This window comes from Haliotis cracherodii, unplaced genomic scaffold (genome assembly GCF_022045235.1).
Source record: "Haliotis cracherodii isolate W230 unplaced genomic scaffold, xgHalCrac1.p SCAF_3, whole genome shotgun sequence".
NCBI classification, from domain to species: Eukaryota; Metazoa; Mollusca; class Gastropoda; order Lepetellida; family Haliotidae; genus Haliotis; species Haliotis cracherodii.
The window spans coordinates 6169680-6194273 of NW_027266286.1; the positions used below are offsets into that span (position 1 = coordinate 6169680).

The following is a 24594-nucleotide window of genomic DNA, read 5'->3' on the forward strand; positions in this document are numbered from 1 at the left end:
GCAGTGCAGATAGAGTGCTATCTCGTGTCACTGCTGATTTAGAGCACCCTTACACGAGCACGGAGGTGACAATCACGAAGATTTTGTGAAATCGACAATGGGTTCCAATTCGGCTCTGGGTCAGCTGACAGATGTCACCATCGTCAGCTGCGACACTGGCGATTTCGACGGTGAGCATTTTGCTGTAGATGTTGCTGATGCTGAGTTATTTGCTTCTTTGCAGTTTTCCATAATCTAAGAGTCCTGGTGATGTGCATGACTGACATCGCTTTGCTTGTCCATTGTCGTTGAATGTCAGCAATGTCGGTGCATGATCACACAATCTGACAGTGTAAATGTAGAAATATAACCCATTTTAAGATATTTTAAAGCCGGCAATTATTTATTATTTTGATTTATCTTATCATTACACAGAATTTATGTACAAAAAATCGAACTATACATTTTAAGAATTATTTTTAAAAATAACTTCTGTCTACCCTACAAAACATAATATTGTACTTGTCAAAGAACGCATTCATTCTTCATATATCTATAAATTATATAATCAGCTCTTGAAGTTTAAGTTCTATTGAATATGAAGACTGACTTAAATAAATAAATGCATCGTCTATCATGCATATTTGACACGTACAGTTTGGCCACGTATTGATTGTGTTTTCTGGAATGTCCGATGCACATCCAGGTTGTCTGATGCATGTGGTTGACACAGCTATCATCAGTTCGGCATCTGTTACCCATATCACATTATATATCAACAACGTGTTTAAAGCTGTTGTCGACAGTCCATCGTCGGCGCCCATTAACGAGGTCACAGACAGACAGAATATTGTTTTACTTCAATTTGACCACATTTTCGTTGTCAGTATATTGTTTTACGGTATATGATGGGGTTTCATGTGTTTTAAAGGGATGGATATAACCAATTTTTTTCTTTTTTTTAAATTCGAGACTTGTAAATGAAAGTTTTAAAACTATTTAACTTCACGATTTATTTCAAATTTAAAAAAACTAATGCTGGTGATGAATGAAGTCGATTAGATTAGGGCAATATTCCAGCAAATTCATCGCTTATGACTCAAAGAATGGGGTTCACGCCTTATGGCAATCCTTGGAATTGAACCCAGATGAATACCATGCGTGTGAGACCCGTGAAGATCCGGGATAGAATAGGTCTTCAGCAACCCATGCTTGTCGTAAAAGGCGACTATGCTTGTTGTAAGAGGCGACTAACGGGGTCGGGTGGTCAGGCTCGCTGACTTGGTTGATACATGTCATCGTATCCCAAGATCCCAGACTCGATTATTTACAGACCGCCGTCATATAGTTGGAATACTACTGAGTGCGGCGTTAAACAAAAAACAAACTAACAAAAACATATATACTTGTTTATTCATGTTAAGGGCATTTCTCTTACAAAAATGTGAGAATGAGTTGACAAAATTAACCGCAGAGGGATGACTTAGCAGAAAATGTGAGCACGGTATTTCGTGCAGCCAATCCCTTTCTTGCGGTCAATGTTGTAAATGAAGTCATAAGTGTTGTTTTTTTAACCCCGCTCTCAGCAATATTCCAGCGATATAATGAATGTACTAGTATATAAATAATCCTGGACCAAACAATCCAGTGATGGACATCATGAGCCTCGATCCACAGAAACAGGATACGATAACATACAGTGAACTAAGTCACCGAGCTTGATGTCCCAATCCATTTAGTCGACTCTTATACGACAATACATAGGTTGCTGGTGATTTACGATCTTGACCGGGTCTCAGTATTTACCACTGCAATGATATTGTGTTGATGGGTCTGATATCGGCGTACAATATTTGGGTTTAATGAGACTGGTGTTTCGTGACGTTGATGACGAGAACCACATCAACCCTCATACTGTTATAGTCGTTGATTAATCATGTGATGTGTGGTGGTTGTTTGTTTGTTTTTGTTTAACGCCGCACTCAGCAATGTTCCAGCTACAAGACGGCGGTCTGTAAATAATCGAGTCTTGACCAGACAATCCAGTGATTGACATCATGAGCATCCATCTACGAAATTGGAATACGATGACATGCACCAACCAAGTCAGCGAGCCTGACCACCCGATCCCGCTTGTAGCCTCTTACGACTAGCACAGTCGCCTTTTACGGCAAGCATAGGTTGCTGAAGACCTATTTCACCTCGGATCTTCACGGGTCTGAGACGTTGCGTAATTAGTATTGTGTGTAACACGGCAGATACAAAATTTACATCGCTGCAAATACCGTGATATGCATCTTTGGATGAGGGCTTATGTCATTCTTATAAGGATGTTAAATAGCTCAATTTCCTTTTCCTCCGTGCTAGGATGTGCCATCAATACAACTGATATTCCGGTCGTGTCTGCCTGGGTTCCGGTGTAACGCTTTGAATCCATACACTGACAACCCACACTGTTGTCGTAGGGCACAAACACGATACAGTCCTACCACAGCACAACGGCATCATGGCAGAAAATATTCATGTCATATCCCGCGATTATCTTTCCTGTCCAGTCTCAACCATATTTGCTTGTGGCAAATACTGGAATTGTAAATCAATGGCTGTTCGATTATGGGACAGATCTGGCTTATTAACTACCAGTGATATGAGATTCGTGAACTGCATAGCATCTGTTGTTCTTCGGTGATGTGATTGATGTTTCACGCCGCAGTCAAAAGTTCATTGTGACACAAAAGATATAACGTCTAAGGCGACATTTTTTTTATTTGTTGGTTTACGGATGCGCCGCTCTTTCAAAGTCCAAATGTTAAAAAAAAATAAAAATGAAAATTACCCTTTTTTTTATTACCGCCGATCTTTTCGACAAAAGTTCAAACAAAAAAAGATTTCTTTTCCCCGTCGAGCGTAAAGCAAAGGGAAGTCACTCTGATATTTCTTGCTGGGATCCTTCTCTAATACCATCAAAGCTTGTCAACGCAAAGCGCAGTGGTGACCAGTTTCAACTATTTCAACACTGTTGGCCGTTCAAAGCCACAAGTCACACCGCACGGTAAACCGTCCAAGCCACGTCAAAATAGTTTATGATTATATTAACCTACTTGTCATATCATTCATTTATTAAATCTATCACATTTTACAATGTCTGAAATACGTATTCCATTTGATTTTTATCATTTTTTTATCTATAGATTAAAAATATATTCACTTAACACTATTTCCCGCAATGTTATTGAAAATAAAATTCTCGGACACACTTCGACAACGGGTCCTCACGGGCTGAAACGTCTTTAATTACAAAGTAATAAAATCATCAAAAATGTATCTATAAAAGTTGCCAAACTGACATCTTAGTTATTATTTCCAACTTTTCGTGCGATCGCATATCGTAAGTCAAATGACATCTCGGCTTTCGTCGCCTGGATTTCTCGAAGAAATCTTTGTCACAGCTCGTAACCTAGCTCTATGCATCCATAAAGTTCCATATTTTTAATATAGATCGCAATTTCATGCTAAAACGTTCTGAATAACATGATTTAACCCAAACCTTTCGCCAAAGTCTGAAAATTATCGTTGCTGTAATTGGATTAGCTGCCTTAGGTCACGTGCTTAAATTTGACCAATCACGAACCTTGTAGCAGATTTTGTCGGTGAAACAATATAAGTTTTTTAATGTATACTGACATGGCAGGACGTATGTGTTATTCATACGAAGCTTTGAAAACCGAGGTATTTCCTCATGTAAGTGAGCGGACAGCTACTATCATCGGGAAATGGGTGATGACAGATATTATTTGTAATTCTTTTTAAAATAATGTTCCAACAACGTAAACAAATGAAAATTAAAAAGAAATAGGTAAGTGGATTTTATGAATTCTTATATTTGCCGAAAAAATCATTAGATTTGCGCTAAATTTGGACGTTATGAATGTTTTAGCTTACATTATTATTTATTTAAAACGAACTTTATTTAGTTGTTCATGAATTATTTAAACGTGAAATACACATAACTTTCATATTTATAAACAATAGGATTAATTAGACCTTTCAAATAGTGTATGGCCAAACATGTAGTAGCAAAGATGTTAATTTCAGCAGATAATTCCTTGATAAATGTTGGTTTCATCTATCACACAACAGTCTCTGGGAACTAGGTGTCACAGCAGTAATCTTCTGGTTGGCTGGTGTTGAAAGAGTTAAACGTTGCCCATGCTGCCAAAATAGCAGCGTCTTTCATGCATTTCCACCAATGACATGAATATTGTCATGTTGCCATCCTTGCACAAGCTGAGTGCCAGGGATATAATAAAATGTTCTTGAAAAATTGAGTTATTTTACTTTTATGACGGGAGGATATTTGTTTTCATGCCTACCTAACTTTGTAGGACAAAATTCAGGTAAAAAAAATGTGAGAGGCCTTTTTTTTTCTTTTTTTTTTAATTGGCCTGCCTCACTTTTGAAATGAGTTTGAAATCCGTAAACCAAGAAATAAAAAAAGTGTCGCCTAAAGAGCTAAGTGTTAAATTTCAAGCTTGGTGGTGTACCTACTTGAAATATTACCAACAAGGGTAGAATGATCCTGTGTTATAACTTTACGATATAGAGAATCTCACCCTCGTGTCTTTTGATATCAAATATATCAACACTCGTTGATAAAAGCGGAAAAATTCTGAGGCTTGCTAAGGATTTATGCCGCTTTTATCAACGAGTGTTGATAAATTTGATATCAAAAGACACGAGGGTGAGATTTTATTTATCATCCAACATCATTCTTTCAACTTTTTCAATTTGTAGACAGTAATTAGCAGTGTCTTCAGTGTAAAAAGTACTGCAAACAGCTTCAGTAGCAGCGCCATTAGTGATGTCATTTGATTCTGACGTCATGGTAACCAGTGACGTCACAATGGTCTGCAAAGTATTGTGATGTAATTTCATTGCAGCGATATCTACAGTGTAGATATCGCTTGATCTCATCCAAGCGATATCTCCTGTGGGAGCCAGTTTTTGATGATAAATGTCCATATGTGCAAGGAAGCGATGCTCAATGCTGATTGGTCAATAAAAGGCATATGTCACATCATCGCTGGGAGATATACGATATGACGTCACCCACTGTTCATGACGTCACATATTGATTACATGGCGTCACCTGAAAAATAGGCTGTCCTTAGTGAAGTGTGTCTATGTAGGGTTGACATTATATGATGCGTTTCATGGATAGCGTGACCGATAATGGTAAGTCACTTGACTATTTCACTGACATGAACATTTTTCAAATATCGGAAATAAAAGTAATAACTTCTCATTAAAGAGTTTTGGAAATATACAATGACATGGATTTACGATGTGGAACCCGAATCTTAGAATTCACCAACATTTCAGTATTTTCACATAGATTATACCACACACCTGTACGTGGTGTGGCGATATTTAGGATATGTTACCTTATCTAAAACGGACAGTAAAGTCCGGTTAAACAAGGTCGATCAGTGATTACATGCTAGCGTTCCCCGGTGTAATCGCCCGGACGTCGAGGTTGACGGATTAACGAGGTTTCACTGTATTCAAAGATTATCACACCCGATTATCCAGCGTACCATATCTATTCTATTATGTTAAAGACACTGGGTGGTCAGGAATGGCGAATAGCGGGTTCTAACAAGACCCATTTCCCCTGCGTGCAGTAACAATATTTGGAATGACAAGGTGTGAATTACAAACAAACTAAAGATGACAAACGTTTTTGTTTGTTTTTGTTGTTTTGTTTTTTTTATGGTGCCTTTTCGTGACCAACTCGTGTTATTCCTGGACAAGACGAATAGCGACCAGTGCCCCTCTCGTGGCCATATTTTGCAACTGGGTTCCGTCTGAGCGCAAACGGGCATAGCTAAAAGAATTGTCAACTCGTTGCGTAATGATTCACGTATATTTTCCCCATAAATATATTTTTTCAAGATGCTTTTTAAAACACATCGGGACTTACGGTATTATACAGAATGTTTAAACACATTTAACTGAATGTTGGGTATATTTATAAATGCAAGACATATATATGTAAAGTAAATTATTCCTGAGGGATTCATTGACCGAAGTACTTGAAGTCATACGCGCAGTCTGATTGGGTTGTCGTATTTTCTAACATAACATTCATTGATAGGGGTACAAGTCTTCATGCAGGTTACGGAAAGGGGCGAGTGGTGACGAATGAGTTCGATCAGAATGTTTAATATACTTTCCAGGGGCGGTAGGGTAGCCTTGTGGTTAAAGCGTCCGCTCGTCACGCCGAACACCCGGGTTCGATTCCCGACATGGGTACTATGTGTGAAGCCTATTTGTGGTGTCCCCTGTCGTGATATTGCTGGAATATTGCTAAAAGCGGCGTAAAAACCGTACTCTCTCACTCACTATGCTTTCCAAATGAGAACCTGTACTGTTTTACCAGAATCGATTAAAAACTTCATCATTTATATATACTATTATATTCTTCGCATGTTCCGACCTGTTATCATATTGCTTTCGACGGAGGCTCATCAGCATGACAACCCCTCTGATTGACCTTTTGAACCCGTGTGAACCATTCGTTATTATTGTCAATCTCGTCAATGTATAGCTCGTCAAACACAACTATAACAAGTATTGATTACTTTTTCACATACAGATATCGCTGAGACATGTCACCCCCAACTGGCAATACACAGGCTATACTTATTTTTATGGGGGAAATGGGATATGAGACAAATAGGTTATAAATTGTTCATGCATGATTTCAAGTTTGGGGGTACATGGACATATCCCTGTTGATAGAACCACGGGGCGAGGAGAACTTTTGCTTGTTAAAAAAATTATATCAACGTCTCTAGTGATATAATTACTCATATAATCTGTAACTGCGTCAAATGAAGTCAAGGCAGGCCGAATGTGGTTTAAGGTTTCCTTAAAGTTCGGAAGGACAGAAAGTATATCAATCAAGTTAAAATCGGATCCTTTACTCCGTTCGATGCCTCTCTTCATTGGCGGTGAGCGAAGCATTCGAAGAAGAATATCTGATTTCCATATCTAAAATACACGTCTAAAATATAGAGAGATGATATTTCATGTTTCGAGTGAAATATCATGTTTCTCTCATCGGGTGACGGGTGGAGAGGAGACATTTTCACGGGTGGCCAGGCCACGAGTGAAAATATCTCCTTTTCCCCCGTCACGATGCATTTCGTTCCGATGTTGAAAACAGGTGATGCACGAAACGCATCGCACATAATCGCACGGGGATTTCCGTCTGTGACGTCATAGTTTGCACATAATCGAACGGGTATTTCCATCTGTGACGTCATAGTTTGTGAGGTAGGTTTGTGAGGTAGTGTATTTCCCGTTATTGCCATGTTGTGTGTTGAAACTTGAGGTGAGTTATTCCATGTCGTCCAGGGCGCATTTGCACAAAGCGATCTTAGTGCTAAGACTATCGTAAGCCTATGTTAAAGTATGGGAGTTACAATCATCTTAGAGCTGAGATCGCTTTGTGCAAGTGGGCCCAGATCTTATACAAGTTACAATTGCCATTTCTTCTACTTCTTCCTCTTCCACCCCCATAGCCAGAAGAACAGCGAACCCCTTAGTTATGTTTATGTTGTAAGTATAGACAACAAAATTTACTAAAAGAAAATATGAAATAATTGTCAAACTGTTAGAATAAATATATTATTCAAGAAGTACACAGACATTAATAAACGAGCGGGTGTGTCATATTGTTTTTACGACATCTGGATTATAAGCACCAATAATGACCCAAAGTACCAACAATGCTTCAACCCATGCATACAATTGTAAATATATACATATTATACATATATACGTATTTGTGGTTAATCACGTATACGCTTTCGCATCTAGAGTGTTTAGACCGGGTAGAGGTTAGGTCTTCAGCCCCGTGAAGATCCAGGTAAGAATAGGTCTTCAGCAACCCATGATTGCCGTAAAAGGCGACTGTGCTTGCCGTAAGAGGCGACCAAAGGGACCGGGTGGTCAGGCTCGCTGATTTGGTTGTTGCGTGGATCGATGCTCATGATGTCAATCACTGGATTGTCTAGTCCAGACTCGATTATGCATCAAGTATGTCAGCGACCACCCGATTCCATTAAACGCCTCTTACGAGCATGAAGTATGCGAGTGCTGAGTGTGTATGTAGGCCTACATATGTCTATACGTATATATATATATATATATATATATATATATATATATGTATGCTTTGTGCTTATGCATTATATTTCTTGCTATATACTATCATTTATTCTATAAATATGTTTTATGTATATTATTCGTGCAATTAGTCTTATTGTTACGTAATAATTATTATGTTACATTTCGACTATTTAAACATAATGTGTGTTTTTTTAGAACAAACATTGCATTGGTTTCTGTCCATTATATATATATATATATATATATATATATATATATATATATATATATATATATATATTTATATATTATATTATGTTATGCGACTTCGCAAATAACTTGTTAAAAAATCGTAGAGCACATCGCTGCCAACCGCTCTAAATCAACGATCGTAGAGTGAATCCAATGTCATGTTATAGGCGTCAAAACGTTTAACTGAGGAACGGGCATCTGTCAAGGTCAATGCTATCGCGCATGCGCACTACATTCGGAAATCCGCTTTAAAGTATACTGCGGGAAAGATTGCACGCCGAAGTCCAGAACAGCTGACTCTTCACGACCAACAATAATTATGTGCGACACCAAAAAGCAAGCAAGGACATCCCTTGACCAGTTAAAAGAGGACACAGTTGTTGTCGCCGATACAGGTGATTTCGAAGGTGAGATGGGTGTCCTCGATGTGTGGCCTCGTGTAACTAGGGCATGAAGCCGGAACGAAATTTCAGTCCATCCGTGCAAGGCGTGGACACGTGGAAAATGTGCCGATACTGTTGAGAGAAATGCAGTTGACTTTTTTCAATATTATGCAAGCAGCCACATGCATGTTAATTTGTACATGTCGATATTGAGCTGGCAAAGTCCACAAGCTTTCCCGAATCAAGTGTCAGCATGACACTGCAACTCTATATAGTGGAGCTGGACCTGAACATGTATACCTAAAAGTGTTTACTTTCTCTTGAAGAGAAACACTCAGAGTGATTATCAGTAGCAAGATCGCGAAGAGTGCTGAATTCCATCGTTGCTTATATACTGTGCAATAAAGTGCTCTGTCATTAAATATTTTGCTGAGTAAGCCACTCCACGGTAACTGAATGTTTAATGGACCAGCAGGTGATAAAAGATAAACTACATTATGACTTGACTTCATGACAGCGACATAAAATCTTGATATGAATGGGGCGAAAATAGATAAATAATGCCATGTCAGAAATCATTATTGTTCACTTTGTGTTGTTAAGCAAAGCAAGATAAATAGGTCAGACAGCACCGTAAATGACCCCTAGATTGAAAGGCAATTATACCAAAATAACCAACGATCTTATTATCTACAAAGTTTATTGTGTCAGAGAGTGGCCCAGATTACAGGACTGTGTTACACAGTGTGGTCAATGACCTGATAAGGGCAACAGGTGCTCATAAAAGAAATTCCACTTGATTCTGATAGGTCAATCAGAGGTTGTCAAATCATAATAAGCCCCCTCTAAATCACAGTGGAAGCTAATTAATATTCAACGTTAGAAATTGGCACTAGTCTTGTAGTCCTTACCAAACTGCCCAATAGTAAAGGTATCCTAAGGACTAGTAGAAATTGGCCCATTTTAAGGTTTTTGCTATATGTTGTCGTTATAAGGACTAGTGGACAAAAACTGTTTCTAAACCTGATATTCATAGAAAAGTACTTTTTCAGTCATTGGTAGGCATATTTAAATAATTATATCTACAATTATAGGTTACAGTTACTACAATATTCAAAGGATCTGCAGAAAACACAATAGAAATCTACAAAGCGAATATACTTTAAGTTTTGAGAGAATAGAGAGCTGGGAATTTTGTGCTTTTCTATATACAACGGTGACGTCATATCTTTTGCAACATAATGGGGATGTGCGGTGTAAAACAGAAGCTTTGCAAGGCTTGTTTATTTTTTTTTACAAGTGCCACCTCATTTTCGCTTACACAGTTGCTGTGCTTGTATGCTTTTAATGCCTGTCAGTGTCACATGTTTGAGTGACCCGTGAAGATTCCAGGGTAGAATAGGTCTTCAGCAACCCATGCTTGCCGTAAAAAGGCGACTATGCTTGTCGTAATAGGTAACTAACAGGATCAGGTGGTCAGGCTCACTGACTTGGTTGATACATGTCATCGGTCCCAATTGCGTGGATCGATGCTCATGATATTAATCACTGGATTGTCTGGTCCAGACTCGATTATTTACAGACCGCCGTCATATAGCTGGACTATTGCTGAGTGCGGCGTTAAACAACAAACCAACCAACATGTTTGAGTGAAATATTACTGTGTCAACATACTGCCTGATCATTTGCAGCGTCATATTTTGATTCCGGCTGTAGTCAGTGATTCCGGCTGTTGTCGGTGATTCCGGCTGTTGTCGGTGATTGCGGCTGTTGTCGGTGATTCCGGCTGTTGTCGGTGATTCCGGCTGTTGTCGGCGATTCCGGCTGTTGTCGATGATTCCGGCTGTTGTCGGTGATTCCGGCTGTTGTCGGTGATTCCGGCTGTTGTCAGTGATTCCGGCTGTTGTCGGTGATGCCGTAATTCAGATCGACAACCCATTCGAAACACTGGACGCTTCACTCATTATATTTGCTAATACTAAAGAGTTCACATTTAATTTAGTCATGGTAGAATGGAGATAAACATACTGTGTTTTCAGTGTAGAGAGAGGTTAACTGTAGATTTAACTGCCCCAAATATGAACCCTTACACTGCAGTTTCGGTTCTAGTTCAATTTCACATAGTTGAGGGAATAACCTATGTACATGACTGGTTATCCCATTTTAAATGATGGTGAACGATGAAGCACCCTATCAGGGCCAAACAAAACAATCCACTTCTACATACTGTCATAGTTGTTCAGTTTCCACTTAACGCACCGCTGGCCCAATGCAAAAAAACATTACTGTGTTGAAAGTGTTGTGTGATATGGTTGGCAGTGTTCAAAGCACATATCACTTACAGAACACATTTCAACAGATATCCAAACAATTTTGTTGAGCCTTGTATGAATTATTCATGTGAACCTACACGAGTCCATCTAATTGCATCTAGTAGTTTAATGTTTTCTTCCAGAGAGTGTGGGGGGGGGTGTTTGCAGTATGAAAAGAAATTTGTTGAGCCCTGTATATATGCCTCATGTGAATCCAAGTGAACCCATGTGAACGATGTTTTGTATTGCAAGGTCATTTGTGTCCTTGGCTGGGGTTGATGTTTGCCATTTTTATCACAAATAGATTCATTTTGGATAAAGTTCCAGACTTATAATATCTGAGACGATGTACACATTTTCATGCATAGTCCCGTTCACCCCGATTATGTTTCTAGGTTTGTCAGCACCATACCCGTGCTCGTGGGTTCACCGAAGTGGTAAACGTCTGAGACCTGCATCACTTCGGGATTTCCTCCCACATTAAGCTGACACGCCGTGATATAACTGGAATAATGTTAAAAGCGGTAATAAAACCAACTCACTCACTCATGCATAATGATAGTGAACATGTTGTAAAATACACTAGGTGAGGCCAGTGGGGGATATTTATTCTGTTTGGAAAGTGTAACACATTTGACCATGGTGACCTTGTTTTCATTGAAGGGTACATGGTCAACTTTCCTGTCACCTCATTCAAATGGTGATGCAGTAGTGTTGATTTAAGGAACTTTATTTATTTTGCACCAGGTGAATGTTGACATGAAAACCTGGTTGCACCAGACAAGAACCAGGTTGCACCCTTGTCCTATACATTTGTCAAAGTTGAAACACAGACTCATCTCAATAAATATAATCACAGACCTATTATGACTATGATGACTATATCATGATTATACATAAATTAATATATTACTATAAAACGCACTAGAAAGTACTCACAGGGTGATTACGTCAATCCAAAGAAAGCCTGACAAATTACACTTAACAATTAGTGATGTAGTACGATGCATAAGCTTAGATGTATTGAGTGGGTTCAAAGGTCCATGTGTGGAAAAATTAAGGATTAGACACAAATTTGAATTTTTTTTACATGCACTTGCGCTTTTCAATAATAGGTTGCATCGGTGCATGTTTTGTATAGTTGAATCACGCATTCACTAAGGTTTTGTCTTTCTGTGAAGTTCTGGGTTAGAATAGGTCTTCAGCAATCCATGCTTGTCGTAAGAGGCGACCAACAGGATCCGGTGGTCAGGCTTGCTGGCTTGGTTGATGCCTCTCATGGTATTCAAATTGTGTAGATCAATGCTCACGATATCAATCACTGGATTGTCTGGTCCAGACTTGATTATTTACAGGCGCCGTCATGTAGTTGAATATTGCTGAGTGCAGTGTCATGCAACAAACAAACAAAGAAAAGGTTTGGTCAGAACTTGACGACCACCTCCATGGAACCATGCAGTGTTTGACATCTCAGACATTTCAAGTGTACCTCCTGTACTGCCATGGCAATATTCATTCCTGGAAAAAAACTTTGTTTACTTAACTCACGGGTGTACCATGTTTACTGTGTGTCAATGACACATAGTTCTTTTCATGCAGTGGGGCAGACATGATTGTGTCATGATGACCTACATGTAAGGTCAAGGTCACAGAGAACCGAAAAGTCATTTGAGCAGAATTGTGCATGATATATGTATTCAGATTGGGAGAGGAATGAGATTTTAAGGTGTTAGATCATGTGTCATAGAAAATGGAAATGCATTTTGCTTTGTTTGTTGTTTAACGCCACACTCGGCAATATTCCAGCTGTATGACGGCGGTCTGTAAATCGATTCTGGACCAGACAATCCAGTGATTGACATCATGAGCATGACCCATTCAGTTGGGATACGATGACATGCATCAACAAAGTCAGTGAACGTGACCACCTATTCCATTTAGTTGCCCCAAGTAGACACAATTTATGGATAACAACTTCTTTAATACTGTAAAGGCGATGTTTAGGTATAGATCCTTATACTGTTGTCAAGCAAGACTGAATGAGGAACATTGTACAGAATATATACAGTAGGCGGAGGATCACACAATGAGTAGGTATGTGTTACGGTAATGGTACCAGGCTGGAGATGATGGTAAACATCTGAGACCTGCAGCACTTCAGCTTTCCTCCCACATTCGGCTGACATGCCGTGATATAACTGAAGTGATGTTAAAAGTGGTGTAAACCCAACTCACTCACTCACTGTTTCAGCCATGAAGAAGTACAAGCCGACAGATGCGACAACTAACCCCTCCCTCATCTATGCTGCCTCCAGCATGCCGGCCTACCAACCACTTATCGATGAAGCGATAAAGTACGCCAAGGATAAGGGAGGGTAAGTGAACACCCTTGACTGTCAGTGAACATCCTAGACTGTCCGGAAACACCTTAAACTGTCAGTGAACACCCTAGACTGTGTCAGTGAACACCCTAGACTGTGTCAGTGAACACCCTAGACTTGTCAGTGAAGACCCTAGACTTGTCAATGAACACCCTAGACTGTCGGTGAACACCCTTGACTCTCCGGGAATACCATAGACTGTCAGTGAACACCCTAGACCTGCCAGTGAACACCCTAGACTTGTCTGTGAACACCCTTGACTCTCTGGGAATACCATAGACTATCAGTGAACACCCTAGACCTGTCAGTGAACACCCTAGACCTGTCAGTGAACACCCTAGACTTGTCAGTGGACAGTCAGTGAACACCCAAGCCAGTCAGTGAACACCCTAGACTGTCAGTGAACACCCTAGACTGTCTGGGAACACCCTAGACTGTGTCATTGAACACCCTGTACTTGTCAGTGAACACCCTGTACTGTCAGTGAACACCCTAGACTGTCAGTGAACACCCTAGACTTGTCAGTGAACACCCTAGACTTGTCAGTGAACACCCTTGACTTGTCAGTGAACACCCTTGACTGTCTGGGAACACCCTTGACTGTGTTAATGAACACCATAGACTGTATGTGAACACCATAGACTGGCAGTGAACACCCTAGACTAGACCTAGCGGAAAACGTTATTTTTAGTAGGGTTTCATGACATACGATATGTTGTTAAAGTTGGCTTGAGCTACTTAAAGTTACCCCACTTTGACTAATCGCCCATGAATACATACTGATGCTTTGCAGTGGAGTTGCTATTTTAACCAACAAATCAAGCCACATCCTGGTTCCAGCAAAAGGGAAAACAGTGGGTTCTCTGACCAACAAAAACTCGGATTACATGAGCAATATTACATTACATGTGCCCTAGCCTTGCAGCCATGTACTCACCGCTCTCCGGCAATGTCAGGCAACTGTAGGGTTCACACAAAGGTCATGTACTGAGGAGGTCTATTTGACTGAGAGGGGCAGTGGGGAGGCTAGTGGGTAAAGTGTTTGCTCGTTATGCCGGAGGCCCGGGTTCAATTGCCCACATGGGTACAATATGTGAATCCCATTTCTGGTGTCCCCCGCCGTGATATTGCTGGAATATTGCTAACAGCAGCATAAAACCTCACTCACTCACTCACTCACTCACTCACTCACTCTTTGACTCAGCCTGTTTGTTTCCTTGCATTCATATCAAACATGTTCAGGGGACAACACACAGAATATCTTTCAGCAAATGGACGAAATCTGCAGTGGATTTTGCCATTGACTCTTTGAGGGAAAGATGAGTTTATCTAACATGTGTCTAACAGGTTTTTTTTTATTTTCTGCAAGGGGGGGTTATCCCTGACTAAACTGTTCTTAGTGACATTAAACAAGACTCTCTCTTTTGTAGGAGCATCGATGAGCAGGTCGTACAGGCCATGGACAGGGTGTGCATTAACTTCGGCTGTGAAATCCTCAAGATCATCCCCGGCAGAGTGTCCACTGAAGTCGATGCTAGGTAAACCTGCTCTACTCCTTTCTCTGCTCTACTCTAAGCTTCACTCAACTCCTATCTCTGCTCTACTCTAAGCTTCACTCAACTCCTATCTCTGCTCTACTCTAAGCTTCACTCAACTCCTATCTCTGCTCTACTCTAAGCTTAACTCAACTCCTATCTCTGCTCTACTCTAAGCTTCACTCAACTCCTATCTCTGCTCTACTCTAAGCTTCACTCAACTCCTATCTCTGCTCTACTCTAAGCTTCACTCTACTCCTATCTCTGCTCTACTCCTATCTCTGCTCTACTCTAAGCTTCACTCAACTCATATCTCTGCTCTACTCCTATCTGCTCTACTCTAAGCTTCACTCTACTCCTATCTCTGCTCTACTCCTATCTCTGCTCTACTCCTATCTCTGCTCTACTCTAAGCTTCACTCTACTCCTATCTCTGCTCTACTCCTATCTCTGCTCTACTCCTATCTCTGCTCTACTCTAAGCTTCACTCTACTCCTTTCTCTGCTCTACTCCTATCTCTGCTCTACTCTAAGCTTCACTCAACTCATATCTGTGCACTACTCATATCTGCTCTACTCTAAGCTTCACACAACTCATATCTCTGCTCTACTCTAAGCTTCACTCAACTCATATCTGCTCTACTCGTATTTCCTCTCTGCTTGTATTTCCTCTCTGCTTGTATTTCCTCTATTCATATCTCCGCTCTACTTGTATTTTTGCTCCCCTCATATCTCCTCTCTACTCATATCTCCTCTCAACTTTTATTGCTCTCCTCATATCTCAGCTCTACTTGTATCTCAGCGCTGCTCTACTCGTATCTCCGCTGTACTCATATATCTCCTAGTTGTAACTCCTCTCTACTCATAACTCCGCTCTACTCATTTCTCCTCTCTACTCGTATCCCCTCTCTACTCCAGATATAACTATAGTGTTGTCAACTCTGTGACCGGACAGATTGCCAATCATTGTACCCCCTGTGATGTAGATCATGCTGTCAGTCACAATTATTGGCGTGCTGTGGTTTGAAATGAAAGACCAAGGATGATAACAGCTTTTTGGCTACAGAATGTGTATTGTTTAAGAAATGAACAAATCCTATATGAGTATTGTTGTGAGAATTAGATTTTGTTCATTTGGACTTTATATCAATCTTAATTGTAAAAGTCGGCAAAAATTGTCAAGAGGGCTTACTTAGAGGTTTGGAAGATGTAGAGAAGGACAGCATCAACGTAGGTCACAAAATATGTGTACCAACTTACTCTAAGTTACATTCCCTTTTCTTTTTTCGAAGATTCCAACTTTTCACTCCCCTTAATCATGTTAATAATACTTCTGTATTTGATCATGTCAGAATTCCCAAGAAAGAAAAACGGCTAGTTGTCAAACACTGGAAATTGTCTTCTAATTTTATACCAATATTTCAAAGTTTGCCAAACTTTTAAAATTTGACATAAACAATGGGTCAAAAAAGGCTCTTATCCCATCTGGTCCTTTAGGTATGTTAAGAATTTACATTTTCCTCATTCCAGTTACCCATCCATTTTAATTTTTGCTCCCAATTCTAAACTTGCTGACCAATTTTAAAATTCTGGTCAAATTCCAGATTCAAGTAAGCATTGATCCACAATCTGTATGCACTATTTCAGTGTTTGCTGAGCTCAGCAAGTTAGTGTGGGTGTGTGTCATGTAGATTTCCACTTGTGTTTGTTACAGGTTATCGTTTGACAAGGATGCCATGATCACCAAGGCTCAGAAACTGATCAAAATGTACAAGGATTTGGGCATAGACAAGGAAAGAATTCTCATCAAACTCTCGTCCACCTGGGAGGGTGTTGAGGCAGCCAGGTGAGGGGGCAGCCATTGCAGGGCACGTGTCAAAAATTTCAGGGTTGATTTCGGGTGGCCGGGTGACCTAGTGGTTAAGAATTAGTGAATCATGTGGAAGATTTTATGTTCAAGGTATTTCAATCGATGATATCTTCTTGTTTGTTTTGGATTTTCTATTTTGTTTGTTTTTGTTTATTTTTGTCAGGAAATAAATCCCAGATCATTCTTTGGATTTTATGCCAAGGCAGGTATATTGAAAAACCTATTAGTGCCCATTATTATTCTATTTATGCTCAACATGTCATGAAATTTTTGGGGGGCACGGGTGGCCCAGTCGTCTGAGGCGCCGTGATTCGCTGTGCAGAGTTGCGTCCCTTCGGCACGCCAGAAACCTTTGATTGTGGGTTCGAATCCCGGTTCACCCCGATTATGTTTCAAGGTTTGTCAGCACCATACCCGTCCTCGTGGGTTTCACCGAAGTGGTAAACATCTGAGACCTGCATCGCTTTGGGCTTTCCTCCCACATTAAGCTGACACGGCCGTGATGTAACTGGAATACTGTTAAAAGCGGCGTTAAACCCAACTCACTCACTCACTCATGAAATTTGGGAAATGGGTAGTGAGGGGAAAAGCCTAACATATGTGTATCTTTTATGGCCATATTTTTAGAATTTGACCTTGATTTGACCATGCTTTTATATTTTCTCAAAATGCATATTTTGTTGATTGTATATCGGGCTTCATGTTTTGAAGGTATTTTATTAATCTTATTTCAAATTTTCATTCAGTATTGTTCATATTCATTTCAACACAATCGTGTGTGCAGTGATCAGCAGATAGCACCAACTCAGTTATTTACAGCAAGTACTTCTATTGGTGACTTAAAATAAACCTTATGGTCAGAGAAGGTATGTGTATTTATCACAAATGCCATACTTTGACTCACATTATGGGCAAGAAAATATGGAAGATAGTATATTGCTGTATACCAAGAAATAATATAATCTGGCTAATCGTTTGCTAATTGTAACAAAGGGCATCCAAATTGTTTCAGAGTCCTGGAGAAGAAATACGGAATCCACTGCAACATGACTCTCATCTTCAGCTTCCACCAGGTGTGTGTCCCGCGGAATGTACTGGTTACCATGGTTACATGGATAAACTGATGAAAAGTATCTGGAAATATTGCAGAATAACTTATTGAAACTGTTGTAGCATCAAAATAAGTCAGTGAAGTTTTAGTAGTTGGGGTTTTCATTAATAACCTTCGGCTCTCTCCTTCAAACTAGATGCACTAGTGAAGATCCTGGTTAGAATTGGTCTTCAGCAACCCATGCTTGTTGTTAAGGGCGACTATGCTTGTTGTATGAGGGGACTAACGGGATCGGGTGGTCAGACTCGCTGACTTGGTTGATGCAGGTCATCGTATCCCAATTGCGTATATTAATGCTCATGATGTCAATCACTGGGTTGTCTTTTCCAGACTCAATTATTTACAGACCGCTGTCATATAGCTGGAATATTGCTGAGTGCAGCGTTAAATATCAAACAAACAAATCAAACTAGGTGTGACAGCCTTGACTCAACAATTCTTTTAGGTGTATTAAGGTTTTTGTTTGTCAACTGCTATGTTCAGTTATGTCAACGCCATTGATCTACACCATTGACAATATGCATTGTTTAAAGGAATTGCTGCCAACACAACCCCACACAACCCCACCCCACCTACCCCACCCCACACAACCCCACCCCGCCCACCCCCAATCTGTATAAGCATTATCAATCAACAACTCAAGCACAACACTTGTTTGCAATCACCTCTTCTCAATGGTTAATGTCCAGTGTGCATTTAATTTATTGAAAATGTGTCCTACCCAAGCTTTTTAGCAAGAATCTGTAAGCCATGTGAAAACATGATTCTGTACTTGAGCCGTACTGACGCTGTCGTTGCAGGCTGTTGCATGTGGACAGGCTGGAGTTACTCTCATCTCACCGTTTGTAGGCAGGATATTTGACTGGTATGTCAAGAACGGTGACAAGAAGACCTTCGAACCTTTGGAAGATCCTGGTGAGTGAAATGTACTCTTTTCCTCCTTGTCAGACAAAGAGGGCGGTGGGGTAGCCTGGTGGTTAAAGCAGTAGCTCGTCACGCCGAAGACCCGGGTTCGATTCCCGACATGGGTACAATGTGTGAAGCCGATTTCTGGTGTCTCTCGGCATAAAATTGCTCAAATATTGCTAAAAGCAGCGTAAAACCATACTCAATCACTCAGACAAGGGAACTGTAGGACCCCTGTACTCGAAGCTTGTCTTAAGAGTCGACTACGGTGGATTTGTTGGGACTGGGCGGATAGTAGGTCATCGTTGCTGGACGTTGGCTGACCTTGCTTCACAGCACTCACTCAAGTGTCACTGACTGTACTCTTCTACTTACAGGTGTGCGGAGTGTAACAAGAATCTACAACTACTACAAGAAGTACGGTTTCCCAACCGTTGTGATGGGGGCATCCTTCAGAAACATTGGCCAGATTCTGGGTCTTGCTGGCTGTGATCTGCTCACCATCTCGTAAGGCCATTATTTACTATTTTAGCAGGTTGGTTGTATCAAAGAAGTGCTCGACACTAACGCTGGTCTGCTGGTCCAAGTCTAGTATATTTTCATAAGGACCAGTAAAATAAAATAATAGTGTCCCGGGGCAGTAGTGTTACTTTGGGGACGAACAAGGTAATTTATAACTAATGTTATATTTGGGATAACACTTTCTTAGTAAAGTACAGATTCTCGTACTTTTTGGGGTTGAGTCCCGTCCGGGATTTGAACCCACACCTGCCAGGGTGAGGCACCTAATCGCCAGCACACAAAGTCTCAACCCAAAAAAGTAATAGAATCTGTACTTTACTAAGAAAGTGTTATCCCAAATATAACATTAGTTACATTTGACCACTTTCTAAATGGCATTGTGTATTCAAGGTAATTTATGTTTGTTAACTTTTGAAATCTGCAACAGATGTGTCTAGTAGAGATCCATCAGGACCAATAGATTTATTTTGGCACTGGTCCTTTTGACCACTGACAACGTTGGGTCAGTGTCAAGCACTGTTAATGGTGGAATATTTTATGTCCACCACGAAAGGATTTTTCCCCAAACCCCAACTGACTTATGTACATGTTGTGTGCAATCAGAGGCTCTGACATGATTGAACGCATTGGTTTGGGGATTGAGAGTTACCTCCCTTTTTGTTACTTCACTTGTGTCAAGGTAAATATTTATTTGATTGGGCAGTACTCTTTATTCACGTCAAGGGCAGACCAATTAAAATGTTTCTGTTTTATGTATTAATCTACCATAAATTTGATAACAGTGAAAAAGATTTAGTTTTAATATTCCCTTTCATTGCAAATGTACTTATATTGAACATTGTTTGATGAAGAAATTATTTTATGAGTAATTAACTTCAAGTCAAATTATCATGGTTCATGTGTCTATTTGAGTTATTGTAAATAAAACTAATGCGTATAATACAACTATTGGATAAAATAATTGCGTTTTTTACAATTATTAAAATAAAACTAATGTGTATGTTACAACTATGGAAATAAAACAATTGCGTATATTACAACTATTAGATAAAACAATTGCATATTTTACAACTGTTAGATAAATGATTGTGTATACTCCCATTCCACTAGGCGACACTCTTCTGCGCTCTAGATGCTCTGAGGGAGCGCCATAGGTCTCCTCATTTTTTGTCTATCTAGGGGCACTTACAATCTGATTATGATGAGATAGCACTCCTGTTGCAATCCAGTAGCAATCTGTGCGATCCGATAGAAACTTGAAGACCCTTGATCGTAACCAAACAACCCAAAATGTGGCGATCTTGCACGATCAGTTTCCGCTCCTTTTGCGACCCAAGGCGATCACGGTTTGATCCAATGGCGCTCTATTTGTGCTCCCGATGGCGCTCTATTTGTGCTCCCGATGGTGCTCTATTTGTGCTTCCGATGGCGCACTATTTGTGCTCCCGATGGCGCACTATTTGTGCTCCCGATGGCGTTCATTGCTCTACTCCGATCCGAGAGCGATTAGGTGACCTATGGAGATCCATTATCACTCAATTAGCGCTCAAAGAGATCCTATTGTAACCTGATCGCCGAATTTTGTGTCCGATCCTATAAAAACATGTCACGTTCTGAGGCGCTTATTAGTTCTACACTTGGTAGCTGAGGGGTAGGTCCTAGTCTTTCGTGGTGATCAGCGGCGCTCTAGAGTGATACAATAACACTCTGATTACGACCTTGGCGATCAAGTAGCACTCTGATTGTGATCAGATGGCGATCCATTAACGCTTTTGGAGATCTTGGTGCTCTACATGGTGATTTATAAGAGCGCCACAGAGCGCGGCTTATTGGAAGGGGGGTAGTATCAGCCAATCACTAATTTCACTTACTGACAGTTGCAGTTGGAAAGGCTTGTGTAACAACCAAACTCAAGTACCAATAGATTCCAATTGAAAAGCACATCGAGTCTAGTAAATGCATCTTAAACAGTTGCTGATTGGTGATTAAAAAAAATAACGCCTTTCTTACAATGCTAGTTTTTACAAACAAAAATGACTTCCAGGGTAGGGAATTGCAGACTCTTCATTTAGTTTTAAATGATTTACAGGATTGTTACGACACAAGTTAAAAAAATACCGAAATGTCAAACAGGCAGGTAAAACAGATGTGAATACCCTCTGATAATGGTGGACACCCTATCAAAATCAAACCCCTGGGTAATATACCCAAATAACCAAAAGCTTGTCTGGAGCTCTGAAGCAGACAAATTGATCTGTCCGAATAGAATATATTATCAGCCAGTTGATGAAATCATGTTGCGTTTCCAGCCCCTCACTCCTGGAAAAGTTGTCTAATTCCTCCGACCCAGTAGAGGTGCATCTGGACAAGAAATCAGGTGAGAGAACAACAAATATCACATAAGCTATGGTCATGAAAGTTATTGTTAGATTGGCAAGTTTTGGAGAAATTGTGTCACAATAAATTGTTTGTTTAAAGGTTGTAGTATAGTTTGTTTGTTTTTGTTTGTTGTTTAACGCCTCACTCAGCAATATTCCAGCTATATGACAGTGGTCTGTAAAAAATCAAGTCTGGACCAGACAATCCAGTGATTGACATCATGAGCATCGATCAATCCACGCGATTGGGATACGATGACATGCATCAACCAAGTCAGCGAGTCTGACCACTCGATCCTGTGAGTCGCCTCTTACGACAAGCATTGTATAGAATAAGTAGCCTGTTTTTTACCACCTAAATATGGTTTATTTCCATTTTTTCAACACATGGGTATTTCAGGTAAGAATACAGGCTCCGAGTGATCTATGCTTGTTGTTGTAAGAGGCGACCAAATCGATCAGTGATCAGGCTGTTCACTTGGATGACTGCGTGTCTTGGTATACCAATTGCGTGGATTTATGTTCATGAAATCAGTCACTTGATTGTCTGGTCCAGGAGTAAGTACGGCGTACAACAACATACAATTTGTGTGTCAACCTGCCCCAGTGATATGGCTTGATGCTTATACTCTCAACCACTGGTTTGTTGGGGTCAATCGGTACATCTGTGCATTATGAGTTTTCCTGTGACGACACGATACACGATAACAGTGTTTTTTTTCTGTATCGATACAAGATGATACACTCGCTGATACACTTTCTATTTGTTTTATGACCCCTGGCATTTTTGTCAGGCAGCCAATGCAAAATGTGTTTCAATTACCGTTTCAAGTTCAGTTATAAAAAAACAACACTTTGAACATTTATATACAGCTACCATTTCCTTTTGAACCTGCTCTGAAATATTTATTGTCAAGAAATATGACATAAATATGCATATCGTGATACGTATAATGACCTATGTATCATGATATGTATTGTATCGTGACCCTGCAGTATCAATTCAACCCAACTGGTTTGCCAAGCCCAGGCATAACATTTGTAACATAACTGGAATATTGCTCACTGTGGTGTAAAACAACATCTGTTCACTCCACTCTCTGTATTCGTTTAAAACGACGATCATATGTCTATGCTCTTTTCTTTTCCAGCACAAAAACTTGACATTGATGAAATAAATGTTGATGAGAAGATGTTCCGCTGGGAGATGAACGAAGACCAGATGTCCAATGACAAACTCTCCGAGGGAATTCGCAAATTTGCAGCAGATGCAATAAAATTGGAAAATGTGTTGAAAGATAGATTACTTTAAAACGCCAGTGGAAGATCCTGGTCAGACTCCCAAGGAGCAGGCGAACTCAATATTCAAAAAACATCATCTTATAACAAATGGCCAGCTGGGTGTATCTGCTTGAATATATAACATTAAACATGTACTTGCACAAATGTGAATGTACTCTCATTCCATTCTAGTAACTCATCAGGTATGAGGTACATTGAATGGTTGGTGCCATTGGAGGTGGTTTCGGTAAAGTAGGTTCATGCAAGGCGAGGCCTTTAAAGGAATTGGTTTAAAGATTCTCCTTAAAATGATGTTGGGATAAGTAAAATCTGAAAAGCTCTTTATGTTTTTATTTATTCCACTGAATGCAATCTTATTTGCTCGCCACACAAAGCTGCGTATAAAACTGGTTAAAGTGCAAGGCCCTATGATACAACAACAAAAATCACAACAAACCCGCATTTGTAAATCTGCAAATTAAGAAATAGAAAAAGTTTGGCAGAGTTTATTTACATAATGGTTTAATCCAGTAGAGAAATCCTTCATTGTTAATGCTTGCTTCTGTAGATTGTAGTATAGATGTGTTTATGATAGAAAATCCATTTTGTTTTCTTTTGGTTCATATGATTGTTGTAATGTTTCTTTGTTCATGAATTAAAATAGTAATTAACAAATAGTGAATTTATTTTTTGAGTACATGTATTTGAATGTTATTTGTTTTTATAACCATTCTTTATAATGTTGTTGACTTGTTTCCCATGGAGCTTTCTTGAATTTGTCTCATAATATGTAGGATTAATTTTATAGCCATAGTGTTACTAACTGGCCCATGTTAAGGGATTGTTATGTCCTTGTGAAACATTATTCAACTGTATTACATTTGATGATAGAACATATGTACTTGTTGCACATCTTTTTTTAACTAAGAGATTACAAAATTTGAAATGTTTATTTGCTTTAGCCAGTGTTCCTTGTTCTAAGTCTCATACTTACAAAATGTATTTATTCATACTCACATAAATAATATTCTCCTTAGTCCTGGCATTTATTTTGTATATCATTCTGATGAAAAATATTGAATACAGACAAATGTCTGGGTAGTGTGATGGTGTCTGTTGCAAGAAAACATGTAAACTGTATGTCAGAACGATCCATGTATATGAATGATGTACATTTGTGTGGTTGTATCGTATACAGTGATGTATTAATGCAATTCATCATGGGACAGGAAGGCATCAATAAAATTTGTAACAGACAAGTGTTTGCCTGTTAACATTGTTTGGAGGAATCTTTCTTTGGAAATTCATCTAATATGAGTTTTTGTCATTGTACTGTTAAATATGATTCTAGTATCAGACATGAGAAGTTTCCTCGGATTTCTGGAAACCTGGGATTTTTCCTCTCAGAATGATGTAAAATGCACTTATTTTAATCCTTGTTTATAATATTTTCGTGGGGCAGCATGCCACCTAATTCTTAATGCACCATTAGTTAATGACATCATTAA

General features: G+C 39.6%; 1 protein-coding gene across 2 annotated transcripts; it reads left to right on the top strand.

The window, feature by feature from the left end:
* Window positions 1–24367, top strand: LOC139474501 (probable transaldolase). 2 transcript variants are annotated; one of them, XM_071257546.1, is made up of 9 exons: window positions 1–170; window positions 13356–13479; window positions 14916–15023; window positions 16733–16864; window positions 17901–17961; window positions 18800–18914; window positions 19283–19412; window positions 21737–21804; window positions 22957–24367. In XM_071257546.1, exons 1-9 carry the CDS (start codon window positions 98–100, stop codon window positions 23115–23117), a joined length of 972 nt encoding a protein of 323 aa, XP_071113647.1. In that variant the 5' UTR covers window positions 1–97; the 3' UTR covers window positions 23118–24367. The 2 variants fall into 2 exon arrangements, with proteins under 2 accessions (XP_071113647.1, XP_071113648.1); XM_071257547.1 differs by lacking the exon at window positions 1–170 and adding an exon at window positions 8640–8816.
* The last annotated feature ends 227 nt before the right edge of the window (window positions 24368–24594 follow it).